Consider the following 18,571-nt stretch of genomic DNA (forward strand, 5'->3'; position numbering starts at 1 on the left):
TTCTCTTTCTAGAGTTTTAAAATAAAATGTGTTTTGGAAAATATATATTTCATATAACAATATTAATATTAACAATATTACAATATAATATTAACAATAACAATAATAATATTTTTGTGCATTTTTCATAATAATAAACTTAAACTTCTATAACTTTTTTAGTTTAACTTTTTAATGTTTCTGACTTCAGCAATAATCTGCCAAGTGTTGCCTTTAAAAAGAGACCAAACTTCAGTCTGTTGCTCCAAAGATTCAAGATTTAAGTTGGAAATTTCATTTTCAGGGGTGATAAATGGATCATAACTATTCCATAAATATAATTTAGTACCATAAAATCCAGTAAAAATACAAAATATTAAATAAAAATATTATCAAACTAAAATATAGTACAATAATTTAAGTGAAATAAAACAGATTCAGTCATTTTGAATCCACGCGAGCAGCACCGGAGAGTTAAAACGCACATTTGATCAGTGATAAACCTTGAGATGAGATCTGTGAATCAGTCAATAACCAACAGATCATCTCCAGAATCATCCTGGGCTTCCTTTGCCTTACAGCAAAAAACACAGAAAAACTAACATTAACAGTCAAGAGCCCATACATCAAACACTGATCGCCATAATGGTGACTTCAAGCAGCAATTCCATGTGTATTATTCAATATATTTAAAATATTAATGCAATATATTATTCTGTGTATTTTTCAGCATACATTAAACAATTAAACATATTGATAAACATATTTCTTTGTGTAAGTGTAAACTATACAACCCTGCTGCAAAAACAACACTTTCTGTCACTCAGCATAAAAACTGATAAATGAAATAAAGGGTTAGGGTTTAAATAATAAAAAGAAACGTCCAGGCGCTCACAGATTTCACCTTTTGTTTTATTCACTTTTAGTGTCTGCAGCCGTTGGCCTGAAACAAACAAGTCCACAAAAAACACGAGTAGAGCATGTTTCTGCACTTACACACACTAACGCTGAACCACATGGAGAAGGTGTGTACATGCACTGACTCACCAAAATATAACATGGCAATTAAAAAGTCGCTCTGTTGGCTGGTGTTTTAACCTTGGCTATTTTCATGGTGAGTAACTAGTAAAGAGCCATTTGAAAACCTTTATAAAGTTTTAAAGGGGTCATGACATGAATTTATTTATTATTTGAATATGTTCCTGGAGGTTCACTTATAATGTTAATAAAGTTTCTTGCACAGAAAAACAAATGTATATATGTGGAAAATAAACTCATTGTGAGCCTCTGTCTGGAATGATCAGTTTTTAGGTGTGGCTCCTTTAAGGCTTGTCAGTAAACGGACACTGTTGTGATTGGCTGACGTCACTGCATAGGAAACAGTATCAACGGCCACTTTCTATTGAAATCATTATCCATATTTGTGCGTGTGACGATCTCAATATCAAAACAAGCTGTTTTTGGAGCTTTGTTTATAATGAGGAGGATATCTTCAACTCTGAAACTTGCAGGATGTTTTAATGGTACAAAAACGTCTTATACATCAAAAGATCAAGGCAAATTTGATTTCTCATGTCATGACCCCTTTAAAAATTTGCTGAAAATGGATTGAGGGTTGATAATTCAAAAGCAAACAATTATACATTCAATATAAACATACATTTAAATAGCACCAATAATCCTCTTCAGAAAAACTCAATATTTTACTGTTTATGTCTGAATAACTGGAAGACATGATGTCATGATGGTTTCCAACATACAAGCTCCATATTAGTGCAAACATGCTTACTGGGTAAGAAATGTGACCCTGGAGCACAAAACCAGCCATAAGTCACATGGGTATATTTGTAGCAATAGCCAACAATACACTGTTTGGGTCAAAATGATCGATTTTTCTTTTATGCCAAAAATCATTAAGATATTAAGTAAAGATCACGTTCCATGAAGATATTTTGTAAATTTCCTACCATAAATATATCAAAACTTTATTTTTGTGAGTGGATATGCATTGCTAATGACTTCATTTGATCAACTTTTTTTTCCTCAATATTTTGATTTTTTTGCACACTCAGATTCCAGATTTTCAGATAGTTGTATCTCGATGTAATCTCAATTTCAAAATATTATGACGGGTTTTGTGGTCCAGGGTCACAGATGTGTGTGTGACAAGTCTTGTCTAGTGTGTGTGTGTGTAGACAACAGAATTTCAGTAAAAATTGCACATTTTCCCCAATATTGTTGTTATTGTTGTACTTTAAATTTAATATTTATTTATTTAACAGAATTTCAAATTTCTTGACTTATAATCAAGTAACCAATCAAAAGTGCACATTTTAAAATGCATTAGTCAAAATGTTATTCACACAATGTTTTTTGGTTTGTTTTCTGTTGTGTAAAAGCATAAAATAAAAATAATTTAAAAAAGAGTTTAAAAAGACAAAACACCTAAATGAATCAGTCTGACTGATGCTCTAAAGTGGTCTGACTTAAAATGACAATCAAAATCTCAAACATTTCAAACAAAAATGGTCTTTATATGGAGAGGGACGTTTAACGCCCATAATATTCAAAGAAAAATCAGAATATCAGAACAAATTCTGCAACACACTGGTTTCATTGACTTCTACTGTTTTTACACACAGCTAATTATAAATACTACAGATTAACTCACACACTGACCCTAACAGAAACATTCTGCACTTTTAGAAATGAATAAAAACAATATTTACTTCATTTTTTACAACTGAGAACATCCCTGGGAATGGAACAGAAAGACGAGGGCGGATCTCTGAGACTCTGAGGCCCAGCGTCTCTATAAAGCTACTGAACGTTTGTGCGTTTGTCCTCTCGGTCACCTGTAACTGGTCAGAGGGTGTCTGGTGTTCTAGCTGGCCTGATGGTCCAATAGTTTGTGGAGTTCAGCGGTTTCGATCCTGGTTCCTTTAATGCCTCGGTCTCTGAAACTGGCCAGAATGGGCCGTAACCTCACGCCGTCCGCCGGCATGGAGCCTTCGATAGCTTTACGCAGCTGCAACACATGAGAAGAGCTTTGGTTCATTTCTTCATGTCATATCTAAGACTCTTGTGGCTTGTCCTCAGTTCTGAACATTAAAATGTTAAAAATAAACAGCTTATTGGGAACATTACCAGATAACTTAACCTCCGAAAGAATGTTACCAAAAGAATGTTTGTTCTTAACGTTGAAAGAACCTTGCCAGAACGTTTCCTGTAAGCTTTTCATGAATGTTGAAGGTTCTTCACTAAACCATAACACCAGTGAAGAACCTGAGTGTAGATGGTGTGGAGTTGTTTTCATATCTCACCTCTTTCAGTGAAACAACACCAATAAGTCGTCCGACACTGGTGACGTAAGCGTAATCCAGATTCAACACAGAAAACATGGTGTGAGTCTGTCAGAGAGAGAATGAGATGTTAACTGGGAATATCAGAGCAAATCACAAATGTTTTACTCTTTTTGATGTTTGACATACTGTAACATTAACAATGCAAACCTGAAACTGCAAAAACAATTATGACATCACAATGTTCACCCCAAACTAAAGCTAAATAACAGTCTGACCTTGTGCAGTGAAGTGCCTTCCACCAGCTGGAAGGGGGCGGGGTCAATCTTGCAGTTGTTGAAGTTCACCTGCTCGTCAAGCTCTTGCTCCTCCCACTCCTCCATCTGCATTCAGAGCCAGAGATACTGAATGTGAGCGAGTGTGTGTGTGTGTGTGTGTGTGTTCAAATGTCCTCACCTCCTGAAGTATCGTATCATCTTCTGTGTCTGGGTAGTCCTAGAGAGAGAAGGAGACACACACACACACGTTGCGTTTTCATGTTAAAAAAAATGCAGGAAATGCATTCCAAGCACATAATCGTTGCTGTCCTGAATTAAACGGCGCACATGTACAAAGTTTCCTATTATGGCTTCTTCAAAGACACCAGAGTAAATGTCTCGAGCAGCATTAGTGTGTGAGGCGGCGCTCTCACCTGCAGTGCATCAATGTCAGGCTGAGAACAGCACAGCTTCTTCAAACTGATGCCAGAATCATAAGGATCTGAGAGAGAGAAAACAAGAGAAAGTGTCTGAATACGTTGTTCATTCGGCTCTGTTTGCTGCCTTACACCGCTTCAAGTTGAACACACCTATTGTCTTAGTTCTAGTCGTTCATTTGTTACTATAGTCCCTAATTAGTCCTCACCTGTTCCTAGTTTCTCATGTATTTAAGCCCTCTGTTGCTTCAGTTTATTGTGACAGAACAAGAGACCTTTAAGGGTTTAAATGGCGAATTATAAACATGGATATTCGCCTTCTCCTGCTGGAACGCTCCCTCGAAGATCACACGAGGGACTTTCTCATTCTGCTGTGCCTCACACATTATCCTGACTGCTCGCTTCCTGTTTTCTTCCACACGGAGCGGTCTAAGGCACACCTGCCTATGGAAGGTCCTTGAGGGAGTTTCGAAATAACTCACCATTCGCCGTCTGCCCCGTTGAGGAAGACCTCACCAGCCCCATTCCAGACCCAGAGCCCGGCCAGCCATCAGCCAGAGCCCACCACTGACTCTAATGTCATCACGGAGCCCGAGCCCAACACAGTGACCATCATCAAGGACACATTGGAGGAGTTCATCAGGATGAATTGGAGCCCCACCCACACTCCCACCACTGAGATGTAGTTATCCAGTTCCCATCCAGTTACTAGTCATCGCTGGTTAAGCCCAGTACCAAATCTCCTTTATTGTGGATCGTCGCACCCAGCCACCCCCTTCCTCCTTCACTGCCAAAGCCATCCAGTTCTTCAGCCTCATCTCCACTTTCTCCCTTCAGCCCCTCGAGAGGTTCTGCTCTGCTGCACGGATCCACCAGGGGCTTTCCAGTCATCACCTCTGCCTTGGCTAGTTGTTTCCACAGTTTCACCTCAATCCTCCCTTGGTTCCACCCTGGACTGTCATTCCTCAGGCTCCGCCGGGCTCCCTTGTCCCTCTGGCTTCAGTTTGGTCCTCGGACTTCAGAATCAGCTGCTGTGCCTTGACTCTCGTTCCCTCTGACTCTGCTGGGCTTTCTCCGGTTCTGCCACGGTCCTCACTCCCACCTTCTCCGTCCCGGTCAGCCAAGCCCCGGATTCCACCCTGGCCCTCCGACCCATCGGCTCCACCTTGGTCCATCATTGCTCTGGCTCCACCTCAGCTGCTGCACCTTGACTCTCCACTTCTGTGGCTCCTGCTATCCTCTGGTTCTGCCATGGTTCTCACTCTCTCCGTCTCTGCCCCATGTCTCCACCTCATTCATGCTCAACTGCAGCATCACCATGGTCCTCCAGGCCTTCGGCATAACCCACACTCTTCGGCTCCACCTTGATCTCCATTTCCACTGTCTCCACCTCAGTCAGTCTTCTCCCTGGTTGCACCTGGCCCCTCTACCAAGGCTCCACCATGGCTCCTCTCTTCATTGATTCCACCGTGGATCTTCAATCTCATGGCTCATCCTCCTGCTCCTACTGTCTCTGTCCTGGTTCTTCTGGTCATCGTCGTCATGTTGTCTGTTAAGTAGCGCGAGGACGCGCTTTCCGGGGAAGGGGAGTAATGTCACGGTCATGTGTAGTTTTCAATGTCCTGTTTAGTTTCCAGTCTTTCATTTTCTTTGTTATTGTCTTAGTTCTAGTTGTTCATTTGTTACCATAGTCCCTAATTAGTCCTCACCTGTTCCTAGTTTCTCATGTATTTAAGCCCTCCGTTCCTTCAGTTCATTGTGACAGTATGTATGTGCTGTTGATGGGAAAGTGCATACTTTGGAGTAAAATTTATTATCAAAATGAATGCATGAAGCTAGAATAAAATGTGAAGAGGCTCTGTTCTTTCTTTAGATATATTGCAGATTCAGATATTCAAAATATTCTGGGGGGCCATAAAAGTTTTGTATAAATGCAGATACTCCTTTACAATATTCATTAAAATATGAAATAATATTCTTAATAGAATGTTTCAAATATTATTTCATATTTTAAATGAGTGTCGTTCATATATATGTGTGTTTATATTATACGTCTGTGTGTGTGACATTACTTGTAATCTCTTCTTCATCTACAGCCACCTTCTTCAGCGCAGGTTTAAGAGGTTTAGGGGAAGCCGGATGATCCGAGGCGGATGAAGACTCTTCTGTGGACGTCTACAACACACACACACACACACACAATGCCTGTCTCAAAAAACTGGATATCTATGATGGAGATATCAGTGGTTGCACCAATAAAATAATGATAAAGTTCTAAGAAAAGTTGGTTTTAGTCGTTGGTTTCGTGTAAATGAAATGCTGCATCAAAAAAGCTTTGCTACTTCCATGACAAGCGCATCTTGCTTTCTACTGTATGCAAAAAACTATTTAAAAAAGTCAATTGCAGTTCAGACTGAATTAATTGCAGGAAATTGTGGAAAAATTGTGACCTGGAAGTGAACCCTGTAGCTGGTAGTCATGCTGGGAGTATGTCCTTCTCGCAGTTCCTGCGCTCGCTGCTTTAGGAGCGCCTGCAACTGAGCGCGCTCGACCGAACCCAGCAAGAGCATCGACTCTGAGAGAGACGATCACATCAAACAGAAGGATCAGGACAAGCCTTATTATTAAAATATGTTATTCTAATGTTTTGTGCTAACGTTTTGAAAACATCATTAAAGACCAGATAACTCTGAACGAACGTTCTATTATCGTTACTGGAACATTTGTTCATTGAGAGAACCTTGCCAGAACGTTCCCTGTTAACTGGTCTGCATGGCTCATGAATATTAATTAGGTCATGTGTCTGGACAGTCCCTAACAATGTCCACATTCATTTATTCATATTCGTATGTTAAGCAATTGCCATTTAATGATAACATGTGTTAGTACCTGCAGACTTCACCAGAGGCAGTGTTTTCAGATCTCCTGAGCGCAGGATTCTGTATACGTCTCTGTAGGTGGACTTCAGTGTGATGTAGCGAACATCTCTTTCCATGAAGTCCTCCACATGAATATTATGCTTCCTACCGGCAGAGAAAGAGGTCAATTGATGCACAACACAGAAATACTTTAAAAATGAGAAAAAAACAAACAAGTTTTGGTGGTTCACAGATTGGAAACGGAAAGAAAAGGGAAAACGGACAGACGGACGGACGAAGAGACTCACTCGCGGTGGCCCCATCTGAGCAAGGGCAGGTACGGCAGCTTTTTAATGCGGATCACCGTGTCGTAGATGGACGGCTGAAGACTCTGAGAGACCATGTTGGCAAGAATCACCGAGATCAAGATGGGCAGAATGTGGCCGATCTGACCCGTCAGCTCCATCATGATCACTCCGGTCGACATGGTGTGAGTGACTCCTGCCGTCAGCGCTGCCGCTCCTGCTCAAACAGAGAGAGACAGTTCATGATGCTGATCTTACTGACGACTGCACAAAAACCCTGCTTGATTTTGGCCAATGGAAATCATGTGCGTCTAGTTTCTCACCCACGACAGCGTACGCTCCGGGCACTATGGGGTATATGTGTCCATCCGTGTTAATTCCCTCGGGAAACAGAGTGGCCATACCTTCACCCACCAGACGGCCAAATGCAGCGCCTGAAACACACACTCATCATGACTCATCATATTAAAAGGTCTAAAGGTCCGTTCACACCAAAAACGATAACTGCACTAGCAAAAGTTCGAAATTATTTGATTTTCTAATGTTTTTGAGTCTCTTCTGCTCACCAAGGCTGCATTTATTTGATCAAAAATACAGTAAAAACAGTGAAATATTATTCCAATGTAAATCATCTGTTTTCTATGTGAATATATAGGAAAGTGTAATTTATTCCTGTGATCAAAGCTGAATTTTCAGCATCATTACTCCAGTCTTCAGTGTCACATGATCCTTCAGAAATCATTCTGATATGATGATTTGATAATAATCATAAATGTTTCTTGATCAATGTTGAAAACAGACTTTATGGTTTTGGTTATCATCTTTGGTGTCAATGGGCCCTTAAAAGTTGGAAATGGTCCAACAAAACGATGATAATTTTTTAGATAAACACAAACACATACCGATGACGAAAATGGGAACGAAGGAACCACATGGTATAGGAAGGGTTATGGAAAGTGCAGACATCCAGAACTACACAACAGACAACAGTAACACCATTAAAGCACAACACACACACACACACACACAAATACTGTTTTATAATACGTTTTTTAATGCAAATTTTTAGATTTTATGCGCATCTTGCCTTTTCCATTCAGCCCTTTATTATGCAATATCCCAAAATTTGCATGAAAACAGGCGGATGGAAACATGGTTTACCTTCATGATGACGAAGATGGTGAGGATGATGAAGACGTTCGCCTGCGGATGTTTCCAGGCCGCTAAATGATCGTCATTATCGAAGTCTGCGATGATGCCATGATTTGACCAGGTGCGATTGTCAAAAAATGAAATTAAGGAATCCCTTTGTGTAAGCTATAAAGAGGAAATGATGTCATGAACAGGAAATGGTTCTATTTAAACTATTACAATGGTACATTCATTTAAAATACATTGGTATTCATGTTTAATTTAACTGCTAATTGTGCATATACTGTATTTATTTTAGTGTATGAATGCAGTCATTCACAGTGAGTGTGTGTGTGTGTGTGTGTGTGTGTGTGTGTGTGTACCTTTCCGGCCATGAACTGCCCAAAGCCCGGAGGGAAAGTGAGCGTTGAAATCAGCACAGAGACCAGAGCAGAATATAAGAAACAACTGGACAGAAAACACATGATTAGATACACACACACACACACACACACACATCTATTGTTTTAAATGTATATAAAGGTAATTATATTATAATCTAATATTATTTTCATTGTTCAAATAGACTGTAACATTGACATGTTTTGCATCACTCACTTCTTCATGAGGAAGCTGTTCGTGGCTTTCTGCTTCTTCACAAACAGAGTGATCTTCCCATACAAATACACAAAGAAGGCTCCGCCGAAGCCACACACTATCCTGCAGTCAAAGCAACAAACCACAAGATTGTGCGTCACAATCATTTCACCACAGCGAGAGGCATTTTTCAGAAGTCACACTAAAATCACACTGACCCCATCGCAGCGAAGGCTGGAAGCTCCTGCAGGTCGAAGGGAAAGTCCAGCCTGTACTTTGTTGCATAAAGAGCCGTGAGCGTCTCTGAGAGAGAGAATAACTCAACTCACTGTCTGTTGTGTATCATTTACATGTTATAGTTTATATTAGGAGGTTTTAGGTACTCTAAATGTGCTTTTGAAACAAGTACCGGTGTTAAAAACACTGTAAAAAGAGCTCGTAATAAAACAAGAATCAACATAAGCTTGACTTTTCAGAGATGGCGAGAACTGAGGGATTTGAAATGCTGTAAAAGCGACTTTATTCATCTGATATCACAACCAAAACAATGTTCTTCTGCAAAATACATGCAGTTTTGTTTTTTAACCACTAGAGGGCCACTTTGATTCACATGTATTTTCTGCTCAAACACGCACCTTCCTCGTGGTGCCACACTGGCAGGAGTCTGAAGATCAAGGAACCAAACGTAGCAGACAGAAATCCACGCCAGTAGTTCGGTGCGACATAAAACATTGAGGTGATCTCCATGCTGAATAACACACCTGAAACACACACATTTATAAGCTTGTTTCCTCATGGACACCAAAAAATGTCCCCACAAGGTCAAAAATACACACACACACAGTTTTCTCACCTCCAATAGGAGAAGCGAAGCAGCACCCAATCCCAACAGCACATCCGACCGTCAGCATCTCCTTGTTTCTGGCCTCATTCTGTTCAACACACACAAGAGAAATCACTTTTACAGAAATCTCTTTTTAAGGACTACAACAACAAACAGCTGGTAGGGACTACAACGAGCATCTTCCTGGGTTGGTGACATCAGAAACTCTAAAATTTACATAAACCCCGCCCCCGAGAACACACAACAAAGGGGGCGGGGCCATGTTGGGCTGCTTTAGAGAAGAGGAAGAGTTGTTGTAGTCGAGTGTTGTTGTCATGCCGTCATTTTACGCCGGACTGCTTCACAAACGAGGGTCAATTCAACACAAAAGATGAACATGACGGCACATGCTAGTGGATGAGTTGAATCAACTCCACAGCAACTACATCAATTTATCCACTAACCATTCAGAAACGTCTAAAAGTTGTAACTTCTTCCTGAGTCTCTCCATCAGTGTCGACTCCGGTTTGAACAATGTAAGGCTGAACACTTTCGTCATTTTGGCTGCGTGAGATTCTCCAGCTTTGTTGTTGTTGAGCTGTTAAAGCTCCGCCCTCTTCTGGAAAGGGGGCGGGGAGGGGGCGGGGAGCAGCAGCTCATTTGCATTTAAAGGGACACACACAAAAACGGCGTGTTTCTAAATAGGGGCAAATTTGACAAGCTATAATAAATGATCTGTGGGGGATTTTGAGCTGAAACTTCACAGACACATTCTGGAGACACCAGAGACTGATATTACATCTTGTGAAAGAAGTCCCCTTTAAATTGTTGTAGTTCATGAACGCTTTGGAATAGAGACCTAAGCTTAATCTCAGATTCCATAGTAACGCAGTGTCTAATTTTAAAACAGGATGAATGACACTAATTTATGATGATTACTAAAACATGTGATAGGGAAAAAAGGCTTAAACACAACAAATATATTTCAAAACAAAGCAAACAGACACACTCTCGAGCACAGATCTGTGTTCAGTAGATCTACTGTATTGAACGCAACAATAATGTTTTTAAATACCTTATAAATGCCACTGAAGAGCGACATGAACTTGCAGAGAAGAGCAGCGCACATACTGCCGATGTGAACGAACGGACCCTACAGGACAGAAAACACACGAGGATTGAGATAAAACATCATATAGTCTGATGTGAGTGTGTGAGTGTGTCTGTGTTCACCTCCTTGCCCACAGGTAATTCACTTCCGAGCGTACAGGTCAGGCTGATGACTTTGGACACCAGTGTTTTGAACGTTAGGTACTCCTGCAGCACCACTCCTCTCAGAGACGTCTTCATCTCAGGAATACCAGACCCTGAACCACAGATAAACACATCAATGAGGTATGAAGAACTACACTTGTCCTCATTCATGCCCTTACACCTGTAGATCAGTGACAAAGCTATCTAAAAAAACATAAATGATGTTTTGCTTTAAATATAAGTGTGTGTGTGTGTCTCACCGACGGCCTGAGGTGACACTATGTTTGCGAATCCTGCCGCAAAACACATGAGGATCAAAGAATAAGCGACCCATGCGAAATACTGCAGGAACACATGACTGTCCGAAAGATCGTAGATCCACCTGTGTGCTGGAGAGAGAGAGAGAAATATGCTTTAATGTCATAATGGGTCTAAAAAAGGTTTCCTTGAAGCAAAATATAATTATCTAATTCATTGTATAATTATTTGCTATTTTAATATTTTATATAGTGCAAAGAAGAATACTAAACTAATATTTTAACTATTTTTGAATATAATCTTTAAGAATACGGGCTAATTCTGACACTCACCGTCTGTGAAGAGCGTGACGAAGATATCCATGACGAAGCTCATCACTGCCATGATGAACCCCAGGATCATGAGGAAGATCCAGTCCGCTCCGACCAGCGACGCCAAGAGCCGATGAAAGTGTGTGAGCCGGACTACAGACGCAGAGAGAGAGGAAATACATTACCCATGATGCATCAGTGCACACCTGACACAGACTGCATTACCCATAAAGCCCAAACCAGTGCTGAAGAACTCAAGTAGATTTACCCTCACAAAACATAGTATCAACTACCAAAATAGAACAAAAATACAGTAAGAAAAGGCTGCTATGAAGAAAATCCCATTTCTATAAATTATAGTTTTAAAGTACAATCAGATGACTGCAGTAAAAACAATAATGTTTATAATAATGGAAGTTATAAATAAAGTTTGTGAAAAAAAATGAGATTCTTTCTGTCCTCCAGAGGGCGCAATGTTTTTTTATAACTTTTATTATAATAATTTCCATTATATATAATGGAAACAGTTCTTCTGGATTTAGTTTGTCTCAGTTTCATCTGTTTCTTCATGTAATCACAGACGGATTCGATGATGGTGAGATCAGATCACTGTTATCAGTCTTATTGTGTAGTCAAAAATCTCACTGGATTATTACAATTAATGGCAAAATGAATGTTTGGAAATGTGAACGGATATTTCCTATTGACACACTACAGCAAAGATATAAATAACTGGCTTAAAACCTTTTTTGGGGGGTGAAAATACTGACGTGCCTAAGACTTCTGCACAGTACTGTATATATATATATATATATAAAAATAAAATAAAAAATATCATAATTTATTATTCTAATTACTTATTTTAATTAATACTTTTGAATATTTTTTAAAGTCATTTACTTTTGCAGAAAGTAGCCTAATAAAAATATTTAATAAATGTTAAAATAAATGTCAAATTAAAGTTACTAAAAGCAGTCCTTGTTATGTCACAAGACTAAAGTGAGCAAAAAGGTGAAGTACTGAAGTGAGATGTGCTGTTGAAGCATTGTGGGAGTGTTGCAGAAACGTTGCTGTAATGTTGTGGAGCTGCTGTGACTCACTCACCTCCACACTTGAGCTCAGACTGGGATCTTCGGTGACGACCGTCCCTGCGACGACGACCTGCATCTTTTGTGTGAATGCCTTGTTCCTAAAGGACAGACAGAGATTCACAAGTGTAAAAGGTATATGATGCAGGTAAATATATGTAAAAAAATCACTCAGTTAAAAGTCTAAGTAACTATTCAAAAAAAGTACCCACATTTAATTGTACTTAATTATTTAAGAGTTGAAAAATTATACACATTTCTAAGCTTTTGAAGAGATATTTTTTGTGTGTTTTTGATGCAGAGAAAACTGTCAAAAATCATTATTTTCTTATTGTTCTGTTAAACTCTCAGACACTGCAGATATTGAAGTGAACTAATATGAGATTCCCAAAAATAATACATAGATATATTACCCAAATCCCTCTATAACTGTAATATACACTCATGAGTTTACTGCCACTGTTACTGCAGTAAAACCATAATAAATCAATGGTCATTTTGTTTAGTATTTTAGGGTGGCTGTGGCTCATATCAAATTACCTCAGCTTTAATGTGGTAATAATAGCTATTTTAGCTCAGCTGTTTCCTACAGTGACTCGTTTAGCGCTATATAAATAAAGGTGACTTTACTCTGGTATTTTTCGCGGATCATGTGGTTCTTTTGTCAGATTTACCTGAATCTTGTCCCCATACTACACCTACTGAACCCACCCACCTAAACAGCTTCTGTTCGCTTCTGCCTGTTTCTGTTTTTATGAGTTACGTTACGTACGCAGGTACGCGCGCGTTCTGACTCCAAAGCGCGTTCACGTCATCGCGCCTGTGCTGAGGAGAGTCTGTCAGTCGATAAAGTAAGTTTTGCCCGTGATATTTACGGATTAATCTTTTATATCGATTCATTCAGTTAATATAATTAAGTACACGATAGGGCTGAGCGATATGACGATATATTGAGGCGATAATTTAAATTATCGATCCATCGTTAATGTCGCGGTATTTCCTCTCAGCTTCTGGGACTGCTCAAATTAATTGATAATTGACACTTTAAAGCGATAAAAATAAGGTTTAATTAGAAAATAAGTGGTGGTAGGAGTGTGATGTTCTTTAGTTAGGCTAGTATTAATGTTTGCTACAGCATTGAAATTGTGATTTCTTTTTTACTGTTGGTGTAACGACATTATTTACTGCAAAATAGCATCATATTTTTAATATCGTGTTATAAAATTGCTCATATTGTGATATAATATTTTGGTCATATATTTCCCTCCTCAATCATTTGTTTTGCTAATTGATAATGCTATTGACGAAATAATTAATATGGTCAGTGGGTTTGAAATATTTGTATTTATTATATTTATAAAAGGTTTGATATTATTGCAGATAATATCACAAAAATGGTCAAATGCTTTTTGACCATTTTTGTAGCTCTCTTCTGTATTTATTTTTAATGTTGGCAATAGCAGCTTCTGATGCTGCAATGCTATTTCTCGCCCTTTCTTCTTCATTAATACATGCACAGTATTATTTTCAAAATGAACTCATTACACCAGCTCCTTTCATCAGTGATAATGCAGCATGCCATAATTTCGACTTTATAAATCAGTATTTTGACTTTTTTCATCTCATTATGATTTAGTATGTAATAATTTCAATTTAAGTCAGAATTTCGACTACTTTCAACTTGTCATAATTATGAAGTTATTATGTCAGAATTTAGACTTTTTATGTCAGAATTATGACTTAGTATGTAATAAATTCATGTTATATATTTTATGTTGTATATTTCGTCAGAATTTCTAATTTTTAATGTCAATTTTTTGTTAGAATAAAGTATGTTAGAATATTGACTACGTTTTTTTAGTGTTATGATAATTACGACTTTATAAGTGAAGTTCGACTTTTCATCTCATATAATTATGACTTCGTACATCATTTAGAATTTTTATGTAACAATCGTGACTTACTAGTATGTCGAAATTGTGACTTTTTAAATCATAATTTCAACTTTTTAATGTCATAAAACTCAACTTTAAAGTCATAATTTCAATTTTATATCTTAAATATGACTTAGTATGTCATAATTTCAATTTTTATTCTCATAAATGACTTTTATGTCGTAATTTTAATTTTTCAACTCATAAATGTGACTTAGTATGTGAAAATTTTTAATTGAATCTCATAAACAACTTATAAGTATGTCATAATTTTGATTTACCAAAGGATGATTTGATGTGGCAGAAAAATCCTTCCACACAGAGGAGTCTTTCAAGTAATAAAGTAAGTTCATGATATTTATTTTGTTTTATTGCAGATTAATCTTTCATATTCATTCAGTTATTTTTATTTAATACAGTTTCTGCTCCTGCAATGCTATTTTTCACCATTTCGTCTTCATTTTTAGATTATTTTCAATATGCACTTGTGACACCAGCTCCTCTGTCATCTTTACTCTCTGTTAAAGTTTATTTCTTTATTTATCTTTATTTCTTTATTTCATCAGACCATTCACCTGCACCCTATAATGCAATGTTCATCATCTCAATGACACTCACCCAAACCACAGTCAGATTGTGTAGTTACAACATCTGCCAGCAGGGGCTAACGAGGACAGAGCACAGAAAGATAGAAGAAACACTCACCAAACTATTCTCATCTTTACCATCCACAGCCATGACTGCGATCTCGCACACACACACTTGAGTAGATCGTTGGTCGCTCCACACACTCTCGACACGCGCCACAAAAGTGCGGACAGAGTTTGTGAGTTTTTATATGTCAAAGAAGTTTGTGTTCTGCTAAATATGAGAGAAGCTCCGCCCACTGCGCGCTATAGGGATGAGCACGAGTACCTGAGTACTCGGAAATGAGAGCAGTGATCAATCATGAAAACAATTCTTCAGAACATTTCATTTTTAATATTATGATTGCCTGTATTTATGTAGAACCAGGTATTGATGAAACATTCACCTCACATCTTCAAATAGAAAAGAGCTGAAATAAAGAACTGACAGGTTCGTTACGTCTAACTTTTGTTGTAAGTTTTCACAATATAAAGAGTGAATCAAATGAAATAAAATGATTTTTCATGCTCTTGTTTTCCAGCTCAGATGGTGCCAGAAGATTTTTCCTTGAATAGAAAATCACCCAGAATCAAATTGTGAAAGTTCATGAGAATTTGCTGTGACACATGATCATAAACACTTCATGGAGAAAACACTTTTATAACTCCGTTCAGAGAGCGGACTGTTTTAACAAATCACTGTTTACAGATAAACACGCACAGACTTATATTTATACACTGATTTTTAGCTGAAAGTGGAAGTTGTTTGGATGGTCAACAGTCTGTAGGAGTGAAGGTACAGTTCCTCGTGTCCAGACTAGAAACTCTTGGGTGTCACACAGATGCCCAGCTCAGCAAAACCCCATGTTTTGGCAGGGGAGAGCATGATGGACACACCCAAAATAAAAAGATTCATGCTTGCGAGACTGCGCACATAACCCAGATATCTTTAGAAAGCAAACGCTGTGACTGTACGATTATATTTCAGTAATTCAACCACACATTTGCATGTTCACGGTTTTCTGATGTCAGTTCACGTACTAACAAATGATAACAAATACAGCTTTTTATTTTTAAAGCGTATTAGTAAATGTTGAAATAATCATTAACAAAGATGTAGAAGTATTTCTCATTGTTAGTTCATGTTAACTAATACTAATGTTAACAAATGAAACCTTATTGTAAAGTTTTACCAATTAATTATTGTTTTTTCATCAACTTTTGAACCCCAGTTTGGGAAACCTGATCTAGTGGAAAACTAGACGCCAATATCTGGATTACCTGAATGTAAAGTACAAGTATAAGTTAGATATGAGTCACAGTGATTATACAAAGCGCTTGTCATGGCTTATTTATTGATTTTATTATTTCAAAGAATGGCCTGCATATGTGGTATTTTTGGAAAAACAGAAACATTTCCAAGTTTCTTGTACAGTAATCTTGGAAGAATGCTGCATTATCACTTTGGGTATTTATTTAGCTCATGTTGTTATTATAAAAACACACACATCAGCTGTTTTCCAGGGATGCAAACTCATGAGAAGTGAAAAAGAAATCAATGACTGCTGTTTCAAGGGTATGTTTCCCATATCTCTCTTTTTTGTAAGTGGGGCAACTGGAATTGAGATGAACAGGATTGTTACCAAATATTTCTCCTTTTTTCATGCAAAAGTATTGGTTCAAAACAGACGATTTTATTTAAAGGAGCCAGGACTGTTTAAAGCTGTCCAAACTTGTGTTAGTAATGCAACTTAGTCAACCTCAACTCTACTGACCCCCATTGACCAGAACTAATAAAATACACTGCGAGGTAATGGACAATGAGTTAAAGTCGGTGAAATGTTAGAAGAGAGAAATTACTTTGATGTGAAGCAGATTTTGGAAGATTGAAGGACAGCAGCAGGACACAAGTGCACAAATGGTAAATTGCTCAATATTTTTATGTAATCTATTCAAGAAATAGACTGAATTTTATATAATAAAGGTGTATATTTATGCTATGCATATCCAGAAATGTTTTTATGCTTCTTCTCTCTTTCTGTGCAGGTGTTTGGATTTCCTGCAGTTATTTGTGTGTACACAAGATGGCGCTTCCCAAACACTGCTGATCAAAACAAGTCTCTGTTTCCCAAAGTGTCTTATAGGAGAAACTCAAACAATTGTATAGATCAATAACTGCATAGAAGTGCTAAACACCTACCAAATGTCAAATACATAAATGCTCCATATGATGCATCGAACTGAAATGCAGAAGTACTAACTGATGTAAAGTCTGTTGTTCATCTACCGCATAACCCAATGGCCTTAGTGTTGTTAGGAAGATGAACAACAGACGGGAACAGCGAATGGAAAATACTGAGGGAAGGTTTTAAAGTACTCTGTAAAAATTGATTAGCTGCTTTTATTTAAAGGCTGGTGGAAAATAAGCGTTAGTTTCTTTCATGTTCCCTTGAGTTTTCTCCACTTGACACCGAAGACACAAAAATTAAGTCAGACAACTGGAACGAGTCAGAGAAAACCGATCCAATCTGGTTCCTCGATGAGAAACACTCATTTGCCTCAGAGAGACGGGCCAATGACCGGCGTATTAATCAGAGGGGAAAGTTGTGAAAGAAAAGTGGGAACAGAAGGATGATGAGTAAAACTGTGTGGCGCTCCAGGTCCAAACCGCAGATCGAAATTGCAGTCGATTGACCAGTGACGACTTCCCTCCTGGAATTATTTGGTTCAACACCCCCAAAAGTGCTTCTGGGAATACAGATTTCTTTTTTGTGTAGGGTTTGTGATAGAGGGATGATGTAATTTTGTAGGCAAAAACCCAGAAACGAGTTGCAATTTTGCTGTCCCTCTTCTATTGTCCTGAAGTCAATGTTTTGGGGTTTTTTTTAATGGGTTTTTGATTAAGATCTAAAGATATTTTCACTTCTACTACAGAAAATCCATTAGTATAACCCCCTTGTGATTACTTTAAAAGATTTTACTTGTCTTGAAAAAGGCAGTTGCTTTTATATTTTATATTAATCGTCATCATGTCAAACAGGTAAACTCATCTTCTCACTAGTTGCTTTCACGGATTGTTTTCAACACTCTTATTGCATTTGGGTCAGTTTTGCATGGAAGCTTGTTTCCGCCATGAAATAAAAAAATAAAAAAGGTAATTGTGACTTTATCTCACAATTCTGACTTTTTTTTATAAATTCAGAATTTGCTTGATATAAACTCGTAATTCTGACTTTATAACTCACAATTCTGACTTTATATCTCACAATTCTGACTTTATAACAATTCTGACTTTATATCTCGCAATTCTGATTTTATATCTCGCAATTCTGACTTTATATCTCACAATTCTGACTTTATAACTCGCAATTCTGACTTTATATCTCACAATTCTGACTTTATAACAATTCT

The 18,571-nt window shown here is 38.0% G+C and overlaps 1 protein-coding gene and 1 long non-coding RNA gene across 4 annotated transcripts; one reads left to right on the plus strand and one right to left on the minus strand.

Annotated features, from left to right (window-relative positions):
- Positions 1-1,938: 1,938 nt before the first annotated feature.
- Positions 1,939-15,523, minus strand: clcn2c (chloride channel 2c). Of its 3 annotated transcripts, none has more exons than XM_048161479.1 (23): positions 15,240-15,523; positions 12,617-12,701; positions 11,534-11,665; positions 11,204-11,332; positions 10,923-11,056; positions 10,765-10,842; positions 9,720-9,798; positions 9,502-9,627; positions 9,085-9,169; positions 8,888-8,989; positions 8,653-8,737; positions 8,300-8,455; positions 8,041-8,110; positions 7,462-7,572; positions 7,142-7,355; positions 6,865-6,998; positions 6,426-6,550; positions 6,048-6,150; positions 3,973-4,040; positions 3,738-3,776; positions 3,560-3,664; positions 3,303-3,389; positions 1,939-3,007 (listed from the first exon to the last, which is right to left on the minus strand). In XM_048161479.1, exons 1-23 carry the CDS (start codon positions 15,270-15,272, stop codon positions 2,864-2,866), a joined length of 2,424 nt encoding a protein of 807 aa, XP_048017436.1. In that variant the 5' UTR covers positions 15,273-15,523; the 3' UTR covers positions 1,939-2,863. The 3 variants fall into 3 exon arrangements, with proteins under 3 accessions (XP_048017436.1, XP_048017437.1, XP_048017438.1); XM_048161480.1 differs by lacking the exon at positions 15,240-15,523 and adding an exon at positions 13,275-13,340; XM_048161481.1 differs by lacking the exon at positions 15,240-15,523 and adding an exon at positions 13,141-13,274.
- LOC125249231 lies at positions 13,369-18,340 on the plus strand. Its single transcript, XR_007180519.1, has 5 exons — positions 13,369-13,451; positions 14,821-14,877; positions 15,543-15,611; positions 15,703-17,081; positions 17,207-18,340. It is a non-coding gene; the product is annotated as an uncharacterized LOC125249231 (long non-coding RNA).
- The last annotated feature ends 231 nt before the right edge of the window (positions 18,341-18,571 follow it).

This window comes from Megalobrama amblycephala, linkage group LG16, assembly GCF_018812025.1.
Source record: "Megalobrama amblycephala isolate DHTTF-2021 linkage group LG16, ASM1881202v1, whole genome shotgun sequence".
Classification (NCBI taxonomy): domain Eukaryota; kingdom Metazoa; phylum Chordata; class Actinopteri; order Cypriniformes; family Xenocyprididae; genus Megalobrama; species Megalobrama amblycephala.

Bases quoted from the DNA above. Each gene is read 5' to 3' on its own strand.
- clcn2c (XM_048161479.1), bottom strand. From the start codon at position 15,272: ATGGCTGTGGATGGTAAAGATGAGAATAGTTTG. The intron at 11,057-11,203 runs GTGAGACACACA...TCTGTGGTTCAG, and splicing joins AGTGTCACCTCAGGCCGTCG to GGTCTGGTATTCCTGAGATG. The intron at 4,041-6,047 runs GTAATGTCACAC...TCTCTCTCTCAG, and splicing joins AGATGAAGAAGAGATTACAA to ATCCTTATGATTCTGGCATC.